This window comes from Oncorhynchus keta, chromosome 10, assembly GCF_023373465.1.
Source record: "Oncorhynchus keta strain PuntledgeMale-10-30-2019 chromosome 10, Oket_V2, whole genome shotgun sequence".
Classification (NCBI taxonomy): Eukaryota; Metazoa; Chordata; class Actinopteri; order Salmoniformes; family Salmonidae; genus Oncorhynchus; species Oncorhynchus keta.
The window spans coordinates 70,414,402-70,440,065 of NC_068430.1; the positions used below are offsets into that span (position 1 = coordinate 70,414,402).

Genomic DNA, 25,664 nt, shown 5'->3' on the forward strand with positions numbered 1-25,664 from the left:
AAAAGAGGAAGAGGCGGGACAGAGTGAAAGGAAGCGTGCAAGACAGAAGGAAGGAATTGCAAATAGAGTTGGGAGGGGGAAACGAGAGACAGAAAGAAAAGAATGATCAAACATTAGATACAGAACAAACTTATAAGGGGGTTGTAAACCTCCATTCATTACAATAGCGGTCCTTTGCGGCCATACTGTACAGTCAGTCCACCTGATGGGGAGGTTGGAGCGTTGCCATGGGAACTTGCTCTTGGTGGAGGAGGAGAGTGGACTGAGTGAAATTTGCGTGAGCAGACATACTACAGCACAAATACTCTCTATCACACACACACAATCTCTTTCTCTCCACTTCTCTCTGGCAGGGAGCCTACTACAGTCGAGGACCTTGTCATTTGTCATGTCATGGTCTTTGTTGCAGCCATGGATGTCAACACAACACTGGAAAAGATGCTGTGTCCAACTGGCATCGCTTGCCTCACATGACACAGCGCCCCAATGTACGCTATGTGTTGCAGTGTGCCAATAAGGACTTAGTTCTTTGCTGTTTAATACAGTCAACCCTGTTGTATGTCCTGTGGTCTTACACACAAGTTGAGGTTAAGGATGAGCATTCGATCCCTCACAAAGGGATGGACGGTGGGGTGCAAAGGCAGGTATTTTGGGCGGCGGGGGAGGGTCATCCGTGGGGTTGGTGGTGGAGAGGTGAAGTCCGTTGGGGGTGGGAGGGCAGAGGACGAAGGGAGCGGGGCAATGGGTTTCTTACCTAACGGTGACCTCATCAGTGAACCTGAGCACACGGTGCGTGAGGACGCTACGGGAGGCAGGACCGCCCCCTCCCTGATGCCCCCGGGGAGGCTTGCTCTTTAGGCATGCAGGGAGGGTGTTGCTACACGCGCGTGAATCCGTGGTGGATGGTATAGACGCATGCAAGAAAGGGAAAGAAAACCTAGATTTGACGTGCATGCAAAGGGAATGAGAGGCCAAATAATGAACCATGATAAAGACGTACAAGGAAACCCAACAGTGGCACTGAAGTCAACAAACAAACCATATAAAAACAGCAATGCAATAAAAACGTCAGATGGACATCCCTGAAGCTTGAGGCACGGAGGAGGAATATCCAGGTTTGACAACAGAATATCACATCTGCTCCATCCTAATCCCCATTCTCAGTATTTCCTCTCCCCAACTACTGTGTAGTGATGGGGGATTGTCTGATGGAGGCCCAAGACATAGACGACAACAGAGGACACGGTGAAAGTAGGGATGAGGGACTGTCCTGCCGTTCATTATATGTATGGAGATTAAATGTAATGCTGATTATATAAGTCCATCTAAACAGATTTTAACGTGTCAAAGCATTATAGCATGGGGAAACCAAGCATGTAATATATCTACTGTGTATAGGACAGTACATAGGATTATAGTTTTAAAATATACAGTGAAGTAAGTCGCTCTGGATAAGAGCGTCTGCTAAATGACTTAAATGTAAAATGTAAATGTAAGTACTACTATAGTACTACTGTAACAGATCTGGTCCAGGGTCATCATATTATCAATAATAATTTGGTGGATGCTTATATTTGTCCAATTGGAAATGTGTTTTTTTGCATATCCCAACTCCCCCTGAGACACCCTGGGAGAGTGGTACCACATCGATTCAGAAAAGCTCTGTTAGGAGTCGGGGTGGGGAATCAATTACGTTGAGAGAACGTTGATACAACATCATAAGCCACAAAATGTCAAAGATGAGTTGAGTTCAGGTTTTGGGGAAGAGTAAAAGGAAAGAGAGCAGGGTTTTCTTATTCTACTCTCTTACCTGTATATGTCCTTGTGTATACCATTGACTAATAGGGGCATTTTGGGTGGTAGTGTATTGCTGGACCTAGCTACGCCCCTGTGTAGTTATTTGAGTGTAGACCGTGCATTGATTGAGAGGGGAAAAAACAGAAGAGGGGAAAAAAACAACACAATTCTATAAATAAAACAAAAATAACATTAATCTGCTATAGATAAAATGTTCAGACAAAAATGTAATTCACCAAGAGAGATTTTCATACTATTCTGAGATAAACGATAGAGCTATTCTGTAATCTATGATAATCTGTTTAAAACCCAATATAAACTCAATGTTTTTATGGTGTCATGGAGAGTGTGTGGTACTATTTTTGGCCTCTCGGGTGAAAAAATAAGTCCCTTTGTGTCTGGAACGAATTCATCGATATTCTAAAACTAGATAAAGCTGAATACATTACAAAGACGACTTTCACATTGTCCACCTTCTATGCAGGTAGACAAAAAAGCGAACATTGATGCAGCACATGGAATAGGAACACATCACATTAAACAAAAACGTTGCCACGTGATACATAACATACACTCTCTATATCACAACCATAGACTGTAGTATCACTGACAGAGATAACATGGCGCTGTTGACATTGAATGACAATGCAAAGAATGATGGGTAATACAATAGAAGAAAGATGGTGGGTAGGGACGATAACAGTAACGTCTCTGGCTTTTTGGTTGTTGTTGTTTTTGTTTACCTGTTTGTGTGCAGGCACTCGGCACTCCCGCCTCGGATAGACCTGTGCATCTCGAGGACCTCACTGTGATTGCCATGGCGATGGGTGAACCGAACAACCAATCAAAAACAACAACGTAAGAGGATGGTCAAATCAGACAAAGCCGCTCATGAGAAATGAATGAGAAGAAATCATGAAATCATCATTTTGATTCAGCATCAATAATAATAAATATGATAATCAACTTTTAGTAAGAGACTTTTGCATTAGACTGTTAGTCGTATTAGTGATTATTAGTATAGAACAGTACTAACGTAGCCTGCTATTCCACTTGTCCTTGGAGTATCCAACACTTTCAACCTCAAAAACGAAAAGCTAGTTGTCAACCTCTTTGAAATAATTGGGCATAAAGGAATACTGTACTTCTAAAGGTATTGGATTGCAAATGAGCAAAATAAGAAGGAAACCATGTCGGCATCAACTCCTATATTGTACACAAAGCTCTCCTCAAATTAGATACTCCAAAGTATATCCTTATTGTACACAAACACTAGAACTTCACTGCATAACCTGCACACACTCTCTCCCTGCCATAAACCACCAAACTGTTCTCAGACCGGCTGTAATCTCAAACTCCCTGATACAGTACCTACAGCATCTAACGTCTAACCTCCTCCCTAATAAACAAAGGCCACCAGCCACCACTGTCTGGGTGATGTTACCTGTCCTCGGAGTACTCGTAGTCTGAGTCCCCGGAGCGGTGCTCCCCGTGGGAGTCATGGTAACGAGAAGGGGAGCAGGAGTGGTGGCGGTTCTGATGGATCTCATCCAGACTCCTGATGGGGTAGGACATAGAGAGAAGTGTTACTGAGGTTTTGGTTACAGAGTGTTACTGTGATAACATTTAGCTAATAACGTTGGTTTTGTCATAGTGTGGACATAAAAGGAAATTGATTTGAGCCATAAGAGTGTGCTGAAGATTCAACCCAGGGGTATGAATGAATGTGAACAATAGTGAAGACATGAAAACTATGAAATAGCACATATGGAATCATGTAATAACCAAAAAAAGTGTTAAACAAATCAAAATATATTTAAAATGTTAGATTCTTCAAAGTAGCCACCCTTTGCCTTGTTAACAGCTTTGCACACTTATGAACCGAGTGGCGTGGTAACAGGCAGCAGGAGCAGCGAAGGGAGGACGTTATGGACAGCAGAGGTATGGAGTATACTCCGTGGAAAGAAATAGACAGGTGGGCGGTCGACCCAGAGAGAGTGCCGGCGCCCGCCTGGGATTCGCTGGAGCAGTGCGAAGAGGGCTATAGGAGAATGGAGTCGAAGAGAAAGACACGGCGGCGCAGAAAGAAACCCGAAAGTCACCCCCAAAAATGTATTGGGGGAGGGCTCAGGGAGAGAGTGGCAGAGTCAGGAGTCAGACCTGAGTCAACTCTCCCTCTTAATCGTGAGGAGCAGCGATCAAAGGACTTCTGGACTTGGGAGGAAATATTAGACGGAAAAGGACCCTGGGCTCAGCCTGGAGAATATCGCCGTCCCAAGGAAGAACTGGAGGCGGCTAAAGCGGAGAGGCGCTGGTATGAGGAGGCAGCACGGCGACGCGGATGGAAGCCTGAGAGTCAGCCCAAAATAATTATTGGGGGGGGGGCTTACAGGGCGTATGGCTATGCCAGGTAGGAGACCTGCGCAAACTCCCTGTGCTTACCGGGGGGCTAGAGAGACCGGGCAGGCACCGTGTTATGCTGTGGAGCGCACGGTGTTTCCAGTGCAGGTGCATAGCCCGGTGCGGCACATACCAGCCCTTCATATTGGCCGGGCTAGAGTGGGCATCGAGCCAGGTAAGGTTGGGCAGGCTCGGTGCTCAAGAGCTCCAGTGCGCCTGCACGGTCCGGTCTATCCAGAGCCACCTCCACACACCAGTCCTCCGGTAGCAGCTCCCCGCACCAGGCTTCCTGTGCGTGTCCTCGATCCAGTATCACCAGTGCCAGCACCACGCATCAGGCCTACAGTGCGCCTCGCCTCTCCTGTGCTGTCGGAGTCTCCCGCCTGTTCAGCGCTATCAGAGCCTTCCTCTTCTACAGCGCTGCTGGAGTCTCCTGTCTGTTCAGCGCTATCAGAGCCTTCCTTCCCTCCTGCGCTGTCGGAGTCTCCCGCCTGTTCAGCGCTATCAGAGCCTTCCTCCTCTACAGCGTTGCTGGAGTCTCCTGTCTGTTCAGCGCTATCAGAGCCTTCCTCCTCTACAGCGTTGCCGGAGCCTCCTGCCTCTTCGGAGCAGCCTGAGCTGTCAGTCTGCATGAAGCAGCCAGAGCTGTCAGTCTGCATGAAGCAGCCAGAGCTGTCAGTCTGTATGAAGCAGCCAGAGCTGTCAGTCTGCATTAAGCAGCCAGAGGTGTCAGTCTGCAAGGAGCTGCCAGTCTGCAAGGAGCTGCCAGTCTGCATGGAGCAGCCAGAGCTGTCAGTCTGCATAGAGCAGCTAGATCCGCCAGTCAGCCATGATCTTCTAGATCTGCCAGTCAACCAGATTCTTCCAGATCTGCCAGTCAACCAGAATCTTCCAGATCCGCCAGCCAGCCAGGATCTACTGGAGCCTACTACCTGCCTGAGCTTCATCTCAGTACTGGGTGGTGTGTGCATATGTATTCTCCCCCTATGTGATGAAGCCCCAAAATAAGATCTGGTGTGCAACCAATTACCTTCAAAAGTCACATAATTAATTAAATAAAGTCCCCCTGTGTGCAATCTAAGTGTCACATGATCTGTCACATGATCTCAGTATATATATACCTGTTTTGAAAGACCCCAGAGTTTGCAACACCACTAATCAAGGGGCACAACCAAGCAAGCGGCACTATGAAGACCAAGGAGCTCTCCAAACAGGTCAGGGACAAAGTTGTGGAGAAGTACAGATCAGGGTTGGGTCATGAAAAAATATCAGAAACTTTGAACATCCCACGGACCACCATTAAATACATTATTAAAAAATGGAAAGAATATGGCACCACAACAAACCTGCCAAGAGAGGGCCGCCCACCAAAACTCACAGACCAGACAAGAAGGGCATTAATCAGAGAGGCAACAAAGAGACCAAAGATAACCCTGAAGGAGCTGCAAAGCTCCACAGCGGAGATTGGAGTATCTGTCCATTGGACCACTTTAAGCCGTACACTCCACAGAGCTGGGCTTTACGGAAGAGGGGCCAGACAAAAGCCATTGCTTATAGAAAAAAATAAGAAAACCCTGTTTGGTGTTCGCCAAAAGGCATGTGGGAGACTCCCCAAACATATGGAAGAAGGTAGTCTGGTCAGATGAGACTAAAATTGAGCTTTTTGGCCATCGAGGAAAACGCTATGTCTGGCGCAAACCCAACACCTCTCATCACTCCGAGAACACCAGCCCCACAGTGAGGCATGGTGGTGGCAGCATCATGTTGTGGGGATGTTTTTCATCGGCAGGGATGACTGGTCAGAATTGAAGTAATGATGGATGGTGCTAAATACAGGGAAATTCTTGAGGGAAACCTGTTTCAGTCTTCCAGAGATTTGAGACTGGGACAGAGGTTCACCTTCCAGCAGGACAATGACCCTAAGCATACTGCTAAAGCAACACTTGAGTGGTTTAAGGGAAAACATTTAAGTGTTTTTGAAATGGCCTAGTCAAAGCTCAGACCTCAATCCAATTGAGAATCGGTAGTATGACTTAAAGATTGCTGTACATCAACAGGAACCCATCAGCCTTGAAGGAGCTGGAGCAGTTTTGCCTTAAATAATGGGCAAATATCCCAGTTGCTAGATGTGCCAAGCTTATAGAGACATATCCCAAGAGACTTACAGCTGTAATTGCTGCAAAACGTGGCTTTACAAAGCATTGACTTTGGGGGTAAATAGTTATGCACGCTCAAGTTTTCAGTTTTTTTGGCTTATTTCTTGTTTGTTTCACAATAAAACATATTTTGCATCTTCAAAGTGGTAAGCATGTTGTGTAAATCAAATGATAGTTTCCCCCCCCAACCCAAAAGTATTTTAATACCAGATTTTAAGGAAGGGAAAGAGAGAAAAAAGAGAGAAAGAAATAAAAAGAGAGAAAGAAAGAGAGAGAGAGGGAGAAAGAGAGAGAAAGAGAGAGTGAGAGAAAGAGGGAGAAAGCGAGCGGGAGAGAAAGGGAAAGAGAGAGAGAGAGAGAGAGAGAGAGAGAGAGAGAGAGAGAGAGAGAGAGAGAGAGAGAGAGAGAGAGAGAGAGAGAGAGAGAGAAAGAAAGAAAGAAAGAAAGAAAGAAAGAAAGAAAGAAAGAAAGAAAGAAAGAAAGAAAGAAAGAAAGAAAGAGAGAGAGAGAGAGAGCGAGAGAGAGAGAGAGAGAGAGAGAGAGAGACAGAGAGAGAGAGACAGAGAGAGAAAGAAGAATGCAGATGTGTGTGGGTGTAGTCTCGTGAAGAACCAGGCAGTGTGACAACAACGTGATTCTGATGTATGGCTAAGCAAGACTAGTTTAGGTATATCTGTGTGATACAAAAACTGCAGCTACCTCTGCATGGGGACGTGTGCAGGGCGGGAGCGGGCCCTTGTTATGTCCTCGCGGTGAGGGGACACAGATCTGGAGCGGTGCTGGGCCAGTCTCTGCTGCTCTGGGACAGTCAGGGTGCTGTTCCTCTCCCTCTCCCTCGAGTTACGCTCTGCACCTACACACATACGGAGGAGGAATCAGCAGTTGTAGCATGTTACCTGCTGACAAAACGTGTCAGTGTTGAGCGCCTCCACTCAGCATCCACTACGCCTTCTGGTGATCGCTTGGTTTTCCCAAAACTACAGAGATCATGCTGGTGCTCAGCTTCTATTAATATAGTGGCCCATAGCAGCTCTAGTCTAATCAAACCCATGCCACGTGAGGGAGCTGAGAGGACAAATGATACAGACTGCAAACTGTAGCACATCAGAGTGGGATATTTTACACTGGAAGTTTTTTGGTTACATTTGAAGAGTTGCATTGGATAGTTACACCAGGTATTGAGCTAACTTGTGTACCGGACTGTTTCTGCATTCCACAAAGTTAACCCATTGCCAGCTTGCAATGGCAACCAGGCTAAGGCAGAAACTGTCTGGCACCCAGGCTAAGTAGCCTTATATCGAGCCAGAACAGCACAGTTCATGTTGACCCTATGGTGCGAATCAGGCACTGGTCTATACACCATATCCTTGTCTTGTTTGTCTTGAGTCACTACTACTTCAGGCTCTACTACCAGACATGCAGGTGACAGCGTCAGTGGAATGGACAGCGACATCACGGCTCTATAGCTCCATGCACTCAGTGCTCCCAGTGGATCTGCTCTACAAGCTGCATTACTACAGTCCGGCAGAGGAGGAGAAAGGCTGTGTACAGTATCATGGCAGAACACATACCATAATAGAATTGTAGTGATACCATAGTATCGTTGTAGTATACGTTGGTATTACAAAGGGCTGTAATCAGAGTTAAATCCAAAGTGTGGGGTAAAATTGGGAACCAATTACATTTTTTCCCCAATGTAAAACATCTCTGAGGTTGTCAGTTGGGATCAAATGAAGTAGCCCATGGTTAGATAGGCTGGGGTATGAGGGGAGCTGTAAAGTGGTCGCACCTCTCTCCTCCAGTGCTGAACTCTCACTACTTGAAGCTGGGTAACAGTAACCATGCCCCCCCCACCCACCTTCAGATACTACCGCTATACCTGTATCATCAAACTCTGTGTCAATGATGCGATGGGACCCTGCACAACAGTGGATAGACACGCACACACACACACACACAAGGTAGGGTTACACACGCACAATAGGGTAGAGGGTTTACACACAGCAGGGTAGAGACTTTACACACAGTAGGGTTGAGAATTTCCATGGCAGTTGCGATCGATCTTGCACACACAAGAGACAAGTTCATAGGAAGTTCATCTTGGCATACTGTAGCAGGGAGAATCTATATGCTGAGGTCAGTGTCAATACACCACACACACACAACGCATACACACACACAAACGCACGCATGCAAGCACACACACTCTCTTGCTCTCTCTCACACACATACGCACGCGCACACGCACACACACACACACACACACACACACACACACACACACACACACACACACACACACACACACACACACACACACACACACACACACACACACACACACACACACACACACACAACAAGACTTACTCTGTAGTTTCTTGCTGGGGCTGTCGTGAGAGGTGTGTCTGCGCGGGAGGTAAGGGGATGGCTGGGGCAGAGGTAGAGAGGACACGTCGTGGGTCTGGAGTTTATACCAGTGAGGAACGTCGTCCAGCAGGGCAGTCTCCAGCTCTATCAGGATCTAGGAGTGAGAGGGAAGAGAGGGAAGAAGGAGGAGGAGAGAAAGTCAGAGACATACAGAACAAGACAACGTCAGCATAGAGGACATGATGGCGTCCATCTGTGGTTCTCTGTGCGTGTGTGTGTGTGTGTGTGTGTGTGTGTGTGTGTGTGTGTGTGTGTGTGTGTGTGTGTGTGTGTGTGTGTGTGTGTGTGTGTGTGTGTGTGTGTGTGTGTGTGTGTGTGTGTGTGTGTGTGTGTGGATACGTGCAAATGAATGTGTGTGTGTTTTGTTTTCTGTGTAAACTGTATGTTTATGAAGAGTTTAATTTCAAAACGATATATATTCATTTTCACAAATGTTGGTAAATTAGCTTTCGTTGTTTAAAGAAATGATCAACGAGATCTTTTCCAGAATGACTTACAGTGAGTGCATTTATCTTAAGATAGCCAGATAAGACAACCACATATCACAGTCAAATATACAGGACAAATATAAATATACAAATATACATTCCATTCCAGCTAACCAATGGGTATATAGCATTTTGCAAAACAGTAAAACATTCATAGACATCTAAAATCTATTAAATACACATCTGAGAACAGTAATAATTTACACACAAATATAATATCTATGAATAAAATATGAGAACAATAATAATTGACACAAAAATTAAGATACTATTCACATGTACTATAAACAGTATGTATGTATGTATGTATGTATGTATGTATGTATGTATGTATGTGTGTGTGTGTGTGTGTGTGTGTGTGTGTGTGTGTGTGTGTGTGTGTGTGCGTGCGTGCGTGCGTGCGTGCGTCCGTGCGTGCGTGCGTGCGTGTGTGCGTGCGTGTGTGTATCTTACCTCTCCCAGGAAGTCACTCTCCTCCTCCTGTATTCTAGGTTGGTCCCAGACAGTGATCTCCAGCATGCGTTCTCTGAAGTCCCTGCGGTGGACGTGGGAGTACAGGAACGTCTGGTTCCACTTGGGCCCAGCGCTCTTCTTTACCGTCTTGGTCCTGCGCTTGCTCTTATCACTGGGAACATGACAGGGGAGAAGGCAGAGGAATGTTAGGAGAGGGGAGACGAACCTTAGAAGGAGAGTCAACGGAAGTCAGCGAGTCATGTATGTATCTGTCACATACTGTCCCCAAATAAGGGTCTGTGACTCACTATAAGGATGATGCAATATAAGAGAAGAGAACGTGTTGACAGTGTGTTTAAAGTATATTGGTTATTGTTACATTAAAAAAAAACGATCTGTTTATGTACAATGTTGAACCCCTGTACTGGTAATATACTTCAGTAATTACTGTGTGTTTACACAGGTATAACAACTACTTAATGTTAACCCTAGTAATATGAGACCGGTTTACCTTCGGTCAGGGAGGAAGTACATCTTGACGTAGGGGTTCCTGGGTCGCCCGTCCGGTCGGGGGGGCAGGTCTATGGCTTGAAGGACGTTGACGATCAGTTGATGGCCCACTTTGTCATACCATAGCTTTACCTAGGAACAACATAATGGGATTAGATGAATGTGACTGAATGAATACAGTTAGAGTAGACCATTGGTTGTAGATTACACAGGACGTTGTGAAAAGTGGAATATAGGCCATTTATCAATCTGTCTGACTGTTTGTTCGTAAATCCGTCCGTCCATCCACACATCCATGTATCCAGCCCCCCCCCCCAAGTACAGTCCAGTATAGTCCAGTGTAGATCCAGTACAGTCCAGTATAGTCCAGTATAGTCTAGTATAGATCCAATATAGTCCAGTACAGTCCAGTATAGTCCAGTGTAGATCCAGTATAGTCCAGTACAGGCCCGTGTAAATCCAGTATAGTCCAGTACTGTCCAGTGTAGATCCAGAACAGTCCAGTGTAGATCCAGTATAGTCCAGTACAGTCCAGTATAGTCCAGGGTATATCCAGTACAGTCCAGTATAGTCCAGTATAGTAATATAATAATAATATATGCCATTTAGCTGACGCTTTTATCCAAAGCGACTTACAGTCATGTGTGCATACATTCTACGTATGGGTGGTCCCGGGAATTGAACCCACTACCCTGGCGTTACAAGCGCCATGCTCTACCAACTGAGCCACAGAAGGACCACTACCAGTGTAGATCCAGTACAGTCCAGTGTAGATCCAGTATAGCCCAGTACAGTCCAGTATAGTCCAGTATAGTCCAGTACAGTCCAGTATAGTCCAGTACAGTCCAGTGTAGATCCAGTACAGTCCAGTATAGTCCAGTATAGTCCAGTATAGTCCAGTACAGTCCAGTATAGTCCAGTCCAGTCCAGTGTAGATCCAGTATAGCCCAGTACAGTCCAGTATAGTCCAGTACAGTCCAGTGTAGATCCAGTACAGTCCAGTATAGTCCAGTACAGTCCAGTGTAGATCCACTATGGTCCAGTACAGTCCAGTATAGTCCAGTACAGTCCAGTATAGTCCAGTACAGTCCAGTGTAGATCCAGTACAGTCCAGTATAGTCCAGTACAGTCCAGTGTGGATCCAGTACAGTCCAGTATAGTCCAGTGTAAATCCAGTATAGTCCAGTGTAGATCCAGTACAGTCCAGCGTAGATCCAGCACAGTCCAGTATAGTCCAGTATAGATCCAATACAGTATAGTCCAGTACAGTCCAGTATAGTCCAGTACAGTCCAGTGTAGATCCAGTACAGTCCGGTAAAGTCCAGTCAAGTCCATTAATGGTCCAGTATAGTCCAGTAATAGTCCAATATAGTCTAGTAATAGTTCAGTATAATCCAGTATAGTCCAATATAGTCCAGTATAGTCCAGTAATAGTCCAGTAATAATCCATTATAGTCCAGTATAGTCCAGTAATAGTCCAGTAATAATCCAATATAGTCCAGTATAGCCCAGCAATAGTCCAGTATAGTCTAGCAATAGTCCAGTAATAGTCCAGCAATAGTCCAGTATAGTCCAGTAATAGTCCAGTAATAGTCCAGTATAGTCCAGTAATAGTCCAGTATAGTCCAGGAATGTCAAGTAATGTCCAGTATAGTTCAGTAATAGTCCAGTAAGAGTCCAGTATAGTCCAGTAATAGTATGGTATAGTCCAGTAATAGTATGGTATAGTCCAGTAATAGTCCAGTAATAGTATGGTATAGTCCAGTAATAGTCCAGTAATAGTATGGTATAGTCCAGTAATAGTCCAGTAATAGTATGGTATAGTCCAGTAATAGTCCAGTAATAGTATGGTATAGTCCAGTAATAGTCCAGTAATAGTATGGTATAGTCCAGCAATAGTCCAGTATAGTCCAGTAATAGTCCAGTAATAGTCCAGCAATAGTCCAGTATAGTCCAGTAATAGTCCAGTATAGTCCAGTAATAGTCCAGTATAGTCAAGTAATAGTCCAGTAATAGTCCAATATAGTCCAGTATAGTCCAGCAATAGTCCAGTATAGTCCAGTAATAAGTCCAGTAATAGTCCAGTATAGTCCAGGAATGTCCAGTAATGTCCAGTATAGTTCAGTAATATTCCAGTATATAGTCCAGTATATAGTCCAGTATAGTCCAGTAATAGTCCAGTATAGTCCAGTAATAGTCCAGTAGTAGGCCAGTATAGTCCAGTAATAGTCCAGTATAGTCCAGTAATAGTCCAGTAATAGTCCAGTAATAGTCCAGTACAGTCTAGTAATAGTCCATTAATGTCCAGTATAGTCCAGTAATAGTCCAGTAATAGTCCAGTATAGTCTAGTAATAGTCCAGTAATAGTCCAGTATAGTCCAGTAATAGTCCAGTAATAGTCCAGTAATAGGCCAGTATAGTCCAGTAGTAGGCCAGTATAGTCCAGTAATAGTCCAGTAATAGTCCAGTATAGTTCAGTAGTAGTCCAGTATAGTCCAGTATAGTCCAGTGTAGTTCCAGCATATATCCAGTACTCACAGAGAGCTGTCCAGGCAGGATGACGGGGAGGGCTCTGAGGGTAGCAGGGCTGGTGGGGGACATGACCGATATGGAGGGACGTTCCATCTTCTGAGACTCAAAGGAACTGGAGCCTGCTGCCAGGGGAAAGAACCAGGATGTGAAAGACTCAAACAACTCGGTGGGTAGACAGTACTGTATATTAACACCAATTAACTATGCCGTTTTGTTCATCAAGGAAAACCAAAGCTTTGTTGACACTTACTCGATTCTAAAGGAGGATGTGATGTTTCTGGAATTCTTGGTATGTCTCTGTAAGATGGGAGGAAGATTACATCAAACGTCTGCACAGACCTCTGCAATAGTCACTGACCAACAGCCATCACCAACCTCCATTTGATACAGAGTGCCAGCACATACAATACCTCAATCGTATGTTTGTTTGTATCGAAAAGGAAAAACACAGACACGTACACAAACTGGGTGTTGGGTTTAGAGAGCGGTAGTTCATACCCACACGGGGGAGAGACGTATGGGTTGAGAGAAGAGAGGGAACTTGCCTTATAAGGGCTTCTCTAAGGTCTAGGATGTTAGGGGTTACATCGGGGTTAGGCCACAGGGAAGGACTACCGTACGACATAGTGGTCACTATGTCCACATTAAGTATGTACTTACTGATACACTCTATACACCTTTCTCAAGAAGTTATTGGAAATGATGCGGTGGATAGATCTTATAGGTAAAGAAGACAATGGCCGTCAACATTTCACTTCAAAATTAGAAATAGTCACACAATAGTTGCAGTGTATCGCACAACGATTCCAAAATGGGAATTTAGCATTTCACACAGGAAGTCAGTCTTACCCAATAGGCCTTGAGACAACTATTTCCACTTGAGGCTCCGCCTTGGATTCCAGAATGATGTTGTACACTTCCTTCTTGGTTGCTCCCGGCAACGACTTCCCGTTCCACTGCAGTACCTCATCACCTGGAAAACAGGAAACAAAATTAAAACAGCTGATTCATGGGTAAGCATGGAGCCTAGGTTAAAGATAACAAAGGTTAAGGTAATGTAATAATTCCTTGCAGAAGTGTTAGAAAATAAACTAAATCATTGGACCAACGCCAGAGTGAAAATGACTAGAAGTGAATGTTACCAGGTACAGAAAGTTCACCATCAAAGTGGAAAATAAACACAATCGTAGTGTACTCAGCAAACTAAAGCAGAATTGTTTAACTGTCATTCAATTTATTTAAATGTTTTTCAAATGATCTACAGCCACTTTATTGCTTGATGTCCCGACCACTGGTAACGTTTTCAAAGCCAATTCTGTAGAATCAGCAACAGCGCTGGTCAAATGAATGTGTTTGTTTTCTAACGCTGGCGCATGGAATTATTACGTTGTCTTAATTAACCTCTATTTTATCAACCTAGCCTGGCGCTTTACTGAACAACCTCTGTTCACAACACAAAGTGTTCAGGTAGAAATGGTAGATTTTCGCAGCTCAAAAAGAACACACAGACAATCTCACAGAGCTCCCAGATGGACGACACTTCTCCACCAGATAACCCTGAATGTCTGAATGTTGTTTCCACGCTGCTTACCAGCTCGCAGGTGGCCAACAATGTCTGCCAGACTTCCTTTCTTGACTTTGGTGATGAAGGCCCCCAGTCTCCCTGTCTCTGTCATCTTCCCACCCACAACCTAGAAGGGGAACAGACCACGGGCAGTTCAGACACAAGATCAAGAGCTCAGTACATAGAGATAACAGTGTAATTAAAACACTGCCCCTTGTGTTCAGTGCCAGTATCACTGAATATCCTGGGAAGGTACAAGGTCAGTATGAAGGTATGACAATCTGGATACCGTCCCAGCCGAGTACAAATCTACAGCATGTCCCCATAGTTTCCATTATTATATACTCCTGTGGATAGTACACGAGCATCACTTACATTTCAGTCATTAAGTAGACTCTTATCCAGACCAACTTAAAGGAGCAATTAGGGTTAAGTGCCTTGCGCCAGGCCACATCAACAGATTTTTTTCCCACACCTAGTTGGCTCGGAGATTCAAACCAGCAACCTCCCGGTTACTGGCCCAACGCTCTTAGCCGCGAGGCTACCTAATGTGGAGGTCAGACGTTAGAGTCCCGGGTGGCCTCAGTACACGGGGATACACAGTGGTTAGTGTGGTAGTTTTCCCAGACTTCCTTTATCATACACATCCTTTGACAATACACCATCACACATCTGAGCCTGGGTGCTCTGATGTCCTGCACCCAACGGTCTCAGTACACAATATACAGCGGTTAATGTGGTAACACTACAGTGATTGAAAGGGATGCCGCTAGTGATTCCCTCTTACCTTTAACCCTAGTAAGGAGCCTGCCTCACGGGGCATGGCCGACCTTTTGCTCAGAGTGATGCGTCCGATTAAGTGGTCGCCCTCCTTGGACGGCTGCCATGTCACTGGATGCTGTAGAGGGGAGATTTAATTCCATCAGACAGAGAGAGAGGCAAAGAGGGAGAGACGGAGAGGGGAGAGTGGTAGAGAGGGGATATAGGTAGCGACAGAGAGGGAGAGACGGAGAGGGGAGAGTGGTAGAGAGGGGATATAGGTAGCGACAGAGAGGGAGAGACGGAGAGGGGAGAGTGGTAGAGAGGGGATATAGGTAGCGACAGAGAGGGAGAGACGGAGAGGGGAGAGTGGTAGAGAGGGGATAAAGGTAGCGACAGAGAGGGAGAGACGGAGAGGGGAGAGTGGTAGAGAGGGGATATAGGTAGCGACAGAGAGGGAGAGACGGAGAGGGGAGAGTGGTAGAGAGGGGATATAGGTAGCGACAGAGAGGGAGAGACGGAGAGGGGAGAGTGGTAGAGAGGGGATATAGGTAGCGACAGAGAGGGAGAGACGGAGAGGGGAGAGTGGTAGAGAGGGGATATAGGTAGCGACAGAGAGGGAGAGACGGAGAGGGAGAGACGGAGAGGGGAGAGTGGTAGAGAGGGGATATAGGTAGCAGACAGAGAGGTGGTAGAGGGATATAGGTAGCGGAGAGGGGAGAGGGAGAGTGGTAGAGAGGGGATATAGGTAGCGACAGAGAGGGAGAGAGAGTGGAGAGGGGATATAGGTAGAGTGGTAGAGAGGGGATAAAGGTAGCGACCGAGAGGGAGAGACGGAGAGGGGGGAGAGTGGTAGAGAGGGGATATAGGTAGCGACAGAGAGGGAGAGACAGAGAGGGACGGAGAGTGGTAGAGAGGGGATATAGGTAGCGACAGAGAGGGAGAGACGGAGAGGGAGAGGGTAGAGTGGTAGAGAGGGGATATAGGTAGCGACAGAGAGGGAGGAGGGGAGAGTGGTAGAGAGGGGATATAGGTAGCGACAGAGAGGGAGAGACAGAGAGGGGAGAGTGGTAGAGAGGGGATAAAGGTAGTGACAGAGAGGGAGAGACGGAGAGGGGAGAGTGGTAGAGAAGGGATATAGGTAGCGACAGAGAGGGAGAGACGGAGAGGGGAGAGTGGTAGAGAGGGGATATAGTAATGAATGGTGGGTAGAGTACGCCCACACACTTACACAGACACTGCGGGGAATGAAACTCGTAGGGCAGAGTGTGTGTGTGTGCATGCACGTGTGTGTGTGTGTCTGCGTGTGTGTGTCTATGCGTGCATTTGTCTGTGTGTCTGTGTGTGCGTGTCCTAGGGTGGTGAGTCTGAGTTGAGTCAGCTTAAGCAAAACCTAAATCTGTCACTTTCTCCTGAAACTTACATGCCACACAGCAGGATCCAGAGGATGGCAGTCCCAATCCCCTAGAGACAGAGAGAGAGAGAGAGAGAGAGAGAGAGAGAGAGAGAGAGAGAGAGAGAGAGAGAGAGAGAGAGAGAGAGAGAGAGAGAGAGAGAGAGAGAGAGAGAGAGAGAGAAACACAAGCAGACCCCACAGAGCCCCAGGACAGAAACACAATCAGACCCAATCAAATCATGAGAAAACAAAAAGATAATTATTACACATTGGAAAGAATTAATGAAAAAAAAACAGATCAAACTAGAATGCCAAACAGAGAGTACACTAAACAGTAGCAGAATACCTGCCCACTGTGACAGACCCAAAATTAAGGAAATCTATGTACAGACTCAGTAGGCATAGCCTTGCTATTGAGAAATGCCACCGAAGGCAGATCTGCCTCTCAAGAGAAGACAGGCTATGTGCACACTGCCCACGAAATTAGGTGAAAGCTGCACTTCCTAACCTCCTGCCAAATGCATGACCATATTAGAGACACATACTATATTTCCCTCAGATTTCACAGACCCACAAAGAATTTGAAAACAAATCCAACTTTGATAAACTCCCATATCTATTGGGTGAAATACCAGTGTGCAATCACCGCAGCAAGATTTGTGACCTGTTGCCACAAGAAATGGGCTACCAGTGAAGAACAAGCAAACCTATTGTCACGTTCTGACCTAAGTTCCTTTATTATGTCTTTGTGTTAGTCTGGTCAGGGCGTGAGTTGGGGTGGGTAGTATATGTTCTTAATTACTATGTTGTGTTTTGCGTTTGGCCTGGTATGGTTCTCAATCAGAGGCAGGCGTCGTTCATTGTCTCTGTTTGAGAATCATACTTAGGTAGTCTGTTTCCCCCATTTTAGTTGTGGGTTGTTTTCTGTCTCTGTGTCTTCACCAGACAGAACTGGTTTTCGTTCGTTCTCCTTGTTATTTTGTTTTTTTGTGTTCAATATTAATAAATCTCAACATGGACACATACCACGCTGCATATTGGTCCGATCCTTCATACTCCTAGTCAGAGGAAGACGAATCTCGTTACACCTATATTTGTGTTTATTTATTTTCCCTTTTGTACTTTAACTATTTGCACATCATTACAACACTGTATATAGACATATGACATTTGAAATGTCTTTATTCTTTTGCAACTTTTGGAAGTGAAATGTACATTTTTTATTGTTTATTTAACTTGTGTTTATTATCTATTTCACTTGCTTTGGCAATGTAAACATGTGTTTCCCATGCCAATAAAGCCTGTTAATTGAAATTGAATTGAGAGAGAGAGAGAGCGAGAGAGAGAGAGAGCGGATAAACAGAAAGATAGAGAGAGAGACGGAGAGAGATGGAGAGAGAGAGAGAGAGAGAGAGAGAGAGAGAGAAGAGAGAGAGAGAGAGAAAGAGAGAAAGAGAGAGAGAGACAAGATAAACAGAAAGATAAAGAGAGTTAGAGACGGAGAGAGTTAGAAATGGAGAGAGAGAGAGAGAGAGGTAAAAGCTAAAATGAGAAAGTCAGTTCCAGTCTCCGTCAGACTAAGTCAACTCAGTCCAACACAGCAGGAGACAAGGGGACAAACTGGGACCTTGTCTGTCTGTCGCCCAACTCTCATTAACAGCCCTACTGACAGATGGTGGCGAGACAGAGAGACTGGAGAATGGCCACACTTCAGTCCAGACCAGCTCTACCCATCGACCCAGTCCCACACGTCCTCCAAAGCCTCCTACATCCTTCAAGGCCTCATCCACCCTTTTATGTCTTCAATGAATGACGTCAACAGAATAGCAGGATGAAATTAGATGGGGACTTTGGTGTGTGACTTTAGAAACAGGGACAAGTCCCTGAACCTACAGGTCCACAGCCAGCTTGGACACTGATCAGAGACGTGTGTATAAAGAGCTAAGGGAAAGTAAGTGGTCAGGAGAGGAGGGAGGAAGTAGGGGTTAAAGTTGAGGGGTGCAACTCAACTGTTTGCTGATTCGAAAGTGAGATCTAAAAAATGTGAAGCGCAATCTGAAATTGGAAAGTGCAATGGGGGAACTACTTCAAAACGTTCCTGCTGACTCCTCGATTCAGAGTGCTGACGGTTCCCTTTTCTGTTTTTAGCAGATGAATATTGGACATCAGATCACACGATCTGGAGCACTTCTTTTCTGGGTGCGAAACTAACAGGCTAATAATAATTACCGATGAGGAATGTTTAGCTATTCAAAGTCAACATCTACTGTATGTACCTGTAAAAACTCAGGTCACATGGCCACAGTTACAAAAACACAGAGAATCTGGAGACGATCCCCTCTCATCCTGAATCTATTTCTATTAATAGGGATAAATCTGGTCAATGTTAGAGGCTGATCCAGGTTCAGATTTGACTTGACCCTGACCCTGTAGTAAGGTCAGACATCAATGCTACAGGTTGTACACTGATCTGACAGGAATTGACAACCCTTCTGTGAATAATGTATTTGATCCATAACAATGTATCACGGTGTTATTATATACATGATACTGTATATTATAGTGTTCTATTTAATTCTGTGATTTGACCTGAAGGAGGTCATTAGGAGGGCATCGCAGATGGATAGGCCTACACACACAAACACACACTGTCTAAAAACACACTGAAGAATTCGCATCAACACTAAAATAAACCTTAGGTCTGATTTCTCCTGTCATTTCCTCCTTACTATATTATCTTCCACAACTTGACATCTTCGAGGAAGCCAACCAATCAGATTGGCTGAATCTCCACTCCCTCCTTTAACTGTAAACAGCAAACTCTTAGCTCCTAAATCAATCCCAAATGCATCTTTAAATAGATTCTTAATTCCATAAAGGTGTCCTCCTTAGGCATTTTATAAATGCCCTAGTTAATCTTGCAAAATATAGCCTGCATCAGGAGCGTATTCAAACTGCTAACCTCCCAACAAGATATTAGACGACATGGCATAAACGTTTCACTATCTCATTTGACTGGTTTGATTGCAACAGTAAAGCTGTCTCGCAGGTCTACTAAATAGCATGTAAAGGAGGTTTGATTTATCTGTACCCTCGCTTACAATTTGGAGCCGTTCAAGTGTTTCACTGTCAATGAAAAAAAAACAGGCAACATCACGGAAGTTGACCGAACTGTCTCGTTGTGAGGTTTTAGATTAACCAACCACATATCCATCTACACCATCAATCCTTTACCCCCAAAAGAACAGAACCAAACCGTATTTACTGGACGTGCGTTGTCCTCGGGAACCCAGGCTTTTACACGGCTGAGTTACACTTCACATAGCTACATTTAGCCTTTAGCCTGGTCCCGTCTCTGAATTTGTTTACCGCGGACAACATCAAATGTAAATCCCTGCTGGATTTGGGACTGGCCTACTCCTGAAGTAAACACTGCTAAACACTTGCTAGCTACGACAGCTAACTTTCGAGCTATTTCTCCCGCCTGTCGCCCCCCCGTTAAACACCCTATTCCCATGTGTTAACCTAATCTGATCATCTAATTTGGGATTGGGATTGGGATTGGCCCGGAGCGACCAGTGGTGGAGGTTAGTGGTGAATGAGATGAGTGCACAGATAAACAAAACGACAACCGTCGTCATGGCATCCTCTGTCGACAAGCTAACTGCTAAATTAGCATAGCCTTATTTAGTCAAGAAGAGTGAATTGCAAAGCTGTTGCAGGCCGGTGTGAGCAAACGAGAAGCCAAAACTGAACATGCGACCGGTGACACCCAAACTCGATTATATCCTATCCGTTAACAGTAGGATGCAGCCAGTGTTTTGGCGGGGAAGCTTTACGTAGCGTTAGCCGCACTAGCCACTGACCTAATTCTGCCAAATCTGCTGGCCTAAAACACAGGACATTTCCTAAATAAAAGAGAGCTGTCCTGTTCCAGGATGGGAAGCAATAGGGTTTGGCTTCAGCGGTGTGGATGAATGACAGTGTTGTACCGAGTCAAGGCCATAGCACATTATAGGCAGAAAGATACAGTCCCAGTAAACTTTGAAATTTAGATTTAAATTCTTTATTTTGATGGAAACCTAGAGCAAAGCGATTTTGATAATAACAAAAAAGTTAAGAGAATATTGCATTAGTACCATAAAACCATAAAACCATCAATTCTAATGAAAGTTTGATCATTCCACCAATGTCGAAATCTCTGACAATCTCTGACAATACTGACACAAAACCAGCTAATATAGATGATTCGATCTGATAGAAAACTGAAGAATCAGACCTTTCTCGCTGACACTCTCCATACAGGTAGCCAAAACACCAACTCACCACAGATTTGATCATTCTTCCAATGTTAAAATATCTGAATGCATGGCCAATCATATTGACATGAGAAGAGCTATCAGAGAGAGAGAGCGAGAGATTACTTCTGACCTTTTTCACTGACGCTCTCCATGTCCACGTCCTCACAGCTGGTGTACTCTGGCGTGGAGGCGCCCTCCTCCTCTGAGCTGCTTATAGACATCTGCCTCTTGTTGACGCCCCGTTTGCTCTTGTAGGGCCTGGGTGGGGGCGGCCTCAGCGACTCCGACTGGTCCGAGCTCTGGGAGTCCTTCCGCAGCAGGCTGTCCCCGGACTTCTCCCTCCTAACCTTGTGCATCATGGCTGCCTGGGAATTGGGGTCCAGTTGGCTGGGGTGGGGTCCCTTAGGGGGATCCCAGCCTGCTGGAGGTGGGGGTCCTTGGTGGGGGTGAGGAGCACCAGGATTGGGGCCCGTTCGTGAGCCACCACCAGATGGTTGAAGGGGTCCGTGGTTCTGGTTCTGTTTGAGGAGGGGGGGACCTCCCTGGGGTCCCTGCCCAATTCCGCCACCCCCACCACCCCCCACGGTCCTGTCCATGGAGTAGGCGCGGTGGTTCTCCAAGGATGCCTTGCGGTTCGGTTCTCCACCAATCCCACCGCCGCCCCTCCGGAGACGATTCTCAGGCACATCCCCCATGTTCCCTCCCCCTCCTCCCCCGCCCTCCAGCCCCACCTCATTGATGGCGTTGTTGCTGTGGCGCCGCTCGTGGCGCACCTTCGACACCTTGGCGTGCATGCGCATCTCCTGCTCCTCCTTCTGCGGCTTTACCGGGTAGCGTGCCAGGTTGGGGTCGCTGCGGTAACGCGCCTGGAACTCCTCCTCCTGGCGCCGCTTGCGCTCCAGCTCATCCTCCTCCGGGGGGCGTCTCCGGAGGTCGGGGCGATTTCCTTGGTCGCCGCCGTCGGGGTAGTCATGGGAGCGGACCTTCTCCAGGTGCCGGCCGTCCCGCCAGTCTATCTCCCCGGGACCACAGAACTCCTCCTGGGAGGCCACGGTCTGAAGCTTCCCTTGGGGTCCCCGGCCTCCTCTACCACGACCAGGACCGCCAGGCTTACCGTTCTGTTCATGGAGGGACACAGGTCTTTTCCTGAAGAGAAGGGTGACCATAATGGACATTGATATAACATTACACACTTGTTGTTTTGTTAACATAATACCATGTAGTAACATAACAAAAAAGCCTACTCAGATATACTGGACAAATTATGGTCAGTACCAGTTATTACTGGTTGAATGAAAGCAATGATGATAAAGACAGGGAAATCATTTCAAATGGAGGAATGTGTACAGAACTACAATGAGATTCTATTTCCATGGGAAAATGTTCCTACTGATGGTTAACCTGGGTATGGATCATCCAACAACAGTGTGGAATAGGGCCAGCATTTTGAGTGATGCATTCAGGCCGGACCGAAATGGACCCATTAGAAGCAAAACAAAATACATTAATCATGGACCTTTCAAGAATAAAACATGCAACCCAGCTTCTGCTTTGTCTATAAGCTTGGACAGCGCTATTTTTTATTTTTTGATCCAGTGGGGATTAAATAATCAAGTGCTGCAACACACACCGAAAATGGGTCACCCCCAACATCAGAGGATTTGAGTTCCTGTCAAACGCGGAAAAAAACATGACCAAAGCGTGTCCAATGTTGAACGAGACAAATGAGGCTGCATGTGTAAACTGACGGTGTCAACAAGACCCTGTTAGACAAAACAGATGCTGCATTCGCCTAATTCATCCAATCGCAACAAAGTCAAACATATTAAAGAGGACTGACTTGTACATGACTCAACTGTACAACAATTTAAAAAAAGAGCCAATATATAAGCGACCATATCATCTAAAAGAGGCCCAGGTCAAGATACTCAATACCTAGACTCTGATACAGTCCCAAAATGTTTTGCATGTCAGCAATCAAGTTCTCAAGATAGAGGACTTTCAAAAAGCTAATTGTAACTTGCCACATCATCATGATGATGCAAAACGCATCTTATGAAGTAAAAAAAACAACAACCAAAAGATACTATTCGAGTGGATTGTTCCTTTAAGTGTCTAGAATCAAAGGGATTAAGGGGAGGTGATAATAGTAGAGTGGATGAGAGAAAGTCTTGTACAAAGTGGCATTTAGAACAATACTAAGTACTATCAGCAATCAAAACAGGCCCCTAGATAACCAATACAGTGACGTAGACTCTGGTTTGAGCCTCTACAGACAGAGAGGTGAAAGCAGGGGTTGTGAGAGGACAGGTGAAAGTGTTTGAGGGATTAGAGCGTTGGTGTCCACGATGTCCTACTTGTCTCGTGGTGGTTCGCTCCGAGCGCGTGACGCCGGCATGGTGTCCAACGCTCCCTTGGCCGGTACCGTTGACGGCTGATGCGTTCCGTCGGGCGCCGCCCCTGCGTTACCGCTGGAAGAGGGCGGGGCCTGGGACCTGGAGCGGAGTAGCTTCCTGTCCCCCCGTTGGGTGTCACCCCCCGTGGGCGGGGCGTTCAGGCCGCCATCCAGGCTCATCTGCCTCGCCCCCGGCCCCGAAAACCATTCTCCCGATTTGGTGAGGATCTCCTGTTGCTTACGGCACAGGTTGCATACCCACATTACCTACAGGGGTGAAGGAGGAGAGGAGGAGGTTAGATATTATATACATGTACAGTATGCAGTAGTAGCCTGTATCTATAGAGAGAAAGAGAGCATGGTCAATTCCATTTCCGATTCCTATTTTCTTAATTGAAAAGCAAACCCTGAATTGACTGAATTGAAATGGAATTGACCCTAACATTGTCTCTGTATAATATTATGCAATACCTCAATACTATAGTCATCTAATTCTATTTCTATGAGTTTAGCATCAGAAGACTCGTGGGGTTGCAGATGTTGTCATATATCCATTGCAATCCACTTTTTACGGAACGGTCATCTGTAGTCCATGTGCAAAACAGATTCAGTCGTGAGGCACTGAAATGTTAGCTTAGCTTGGAGTATTTTAGCTTGGAGTATTTTAACTTGGAGTATTTTAGCTTGGAGTATTTTAGCTTGGAGTATTTTAGCTTGGAGTATTTTCAACAGACAACAGGTCATTGTTATACAGGCAAGGGAAGGGCAGGACTGGTGACAGAACTACAAACAGGCACAGACAGATAGAGGATCTTAGTAAGACACAAGCAAGTATTAGTCACAGCGTTATGTTCTTTCTCATGTTTTATTTTAGTCTCTTGACTCTGATTGAGTATTGGTGATAGCTCATCTGTCAGACAGGGGATCAAGGTTCCTTAAAATACCCTAGAACCTCCTCTCCCCCACGCTCCCCCACCCCCTACGCTCCCCCAACCCCCACGGTCCCGCCTCCCTCCCAACGCTCCCCCTCTCCCCCCACACTCCCCCTCCCCCCATACTCCCCCCACGGTCCCGCCTCCCTCCCCACGCTCCCCATCCCCTCATGCTCTCCCCCCCCCCGCTCCCCCTCCCCCACACTCCCCCTCCCCTTCACGCTCCCCCTCCCAACGCTCCCCCTTCCCTCCCCACGCTCCCCCTCCCTCCCCACGCTCCCCCCCCCACGCCCCCCTCCCCCCACGGTCCCGCCTCCCTCCCCACGCTCCCCCTCCCCCCATGCTCCCCCTCCCCGTGGTCCTTCTGTAGCTCAGTTGGTAGAGCATGGCGCTTGTAACGCCAGGGTAGTGGGTTCGATTCCCGGACCACCCATACGTAGAATGTATGCACACATGACTGTAAGTCGCTTTGGATAAAAGCGTCTGCTAAATGGCATATATATGCTCCGCTCCCCCTCCCCCATGCACTGGTTACAGTATAGGCCCTGAAGAAAAGAAATTGGAAATTGATAGGAAAAACCTAGGAAATTTACAACTATCTGAACTTAACACTGTGGAAGACCATGATTTGAGAGGACAAGTCGCAGATGTACAGGGACATCTACTGATTGCTCTTCACAATAGTATAAAATAAAACCTTTTCATTATTTAACGAGGCAAGTCAGTTAAGAAGAAATTCTTATTTTCAATGACGTCCCAGGAACTGCAGGTTAACTGGTCTAGGAACAGCAGGTTAACTGGTCTAGGAACAGCGGGTTAACTGGTCTAGGAACAGCGGGTTAACTGGTCTAGGAACAGCGGGTTAACTGGTCTAGGAACAGCGGGTTAACTGGTCTAGGAACAGCGGGTTAACTGGTCTAGGAACAGCGGGTTAACTGGTCTAGGAACAGCGGGTTAACTGGTCTAGGAACAGCGGGTTAACTGGTCTAGGAACAGCGGGTTAACTGGTCTAGGAACAGCAGGTTAACTGGTCTAGGAACAGCGGGTTAACTGGTCTAGGAACAGCGGGTTAACTGGTCTAGGAACAGCGGGTTAACTGGTCTAGGAACACCGCGGTTAACTGGTCTAGGAACAGCAGGTGAACTGGTCTAGGAACTGAACTGGTCTAGGAACAGCGGGTTAACTGGTCTAGGAACAGCGGGTTAACTGGTCTAGGAACAGCAGGTTAACTGGTCTAGGAACAGCGGGTTAACTGGCTAGGAACAGCAGGTTAACTGGTCTAGGAACAGCGGGTTAACTGGTCTAGGAACAACGGGTTAACTGGTCTAGGAACAGCGGGTTAACTGGTCTAGGAACAGCGGGTTAACTGGTCTAGGAACAGTGGGTTAACTGGTCTAGGAACAGCGGGTTAACTGGTCTAGGAACAGCAGGTTAACTGGTCTAGGAACAGTGGGTTAACTGGTCTAGGAACAGCAGGTTAACTGGTCTAGGAACAGTGGGTTAACTGGTCTAGGAACAGTGGGTTAACTGGTCTAGGAACAGCGGATTAAC

General features: G+C 46.2%; 1 protein-coding gene across 1 annotated transcript in view; it reads right to left on the minus strand.

Moving 5' to 3' along the window:
- The window catches only part of LOC118378574 (regulating synaptic membrane exocytosis protein 1-like), a 124,050-nt gene that overhangs the window by 27,492 nt on the left and 70,894 nt on the right, over positions 1 to 25,664 (minus strand). Inside the window, exons 3-17 of the mRNA XM_052526070.1 lie at positions 23,144 to 23,448; positions 20,917 to 21,932; positions 16,513 to 16,553; positions 15,118 to 15,228; positions 14,358 to 14,457; positions 13,616 to 13,739; positions 13,017 to 13,063; positions 12,773 to 12,885; positions 10,236 to 10,366; positions 9,725 to 9,896; positions 8,724 to 8,877; positions 8,212 to 8,271; positions 7,053 to 7,206; positions 3,242 to 3,355; positions 2,541 to 2,603 (exon numbers count right to left, since the gene is read on the minus strand). Coding sequence (XP_052382030.1) covers positions 2,541 to 2,603; positions 3,242 to 3,355; positions 7,053 to 7,206; positions 8,212 to 8,271; positions 8,724 to 8,877; positions 9,725 to 9,896; positions 10,236 to 10,366; positions 12,773 to 12,885; positions 13,017 to 13,063; positions 13,616 to 13,739; positions 14,358 to 14,457; positions 15,118 to 15,228; positions 16,513 to 16,553; positions 20,917 to 21,932; positions 23,144 to 23,448 — 2,705 coding nt within the window. The remainder of the gene's footprint in view (positions 1 to 2,540; positions 2,604 to 3,241; positions 3,356 to 7,052; positions 7,207 to 8,211; positions 8,272 to 8,723; positions 8,878 to 9,724; positions 9,897 to 10,235; positions 10,367 to 12,772; positions 12,886 to 13,016; positions 13,064 to 13,615; positions 13,740 to 14,357; positions 14,458 to 15,117; positions 15,229 to 16,512; positions 16,554 to 20,916; positions 21,933 to 23,143; positions 23,449 to 25,664) is intronic.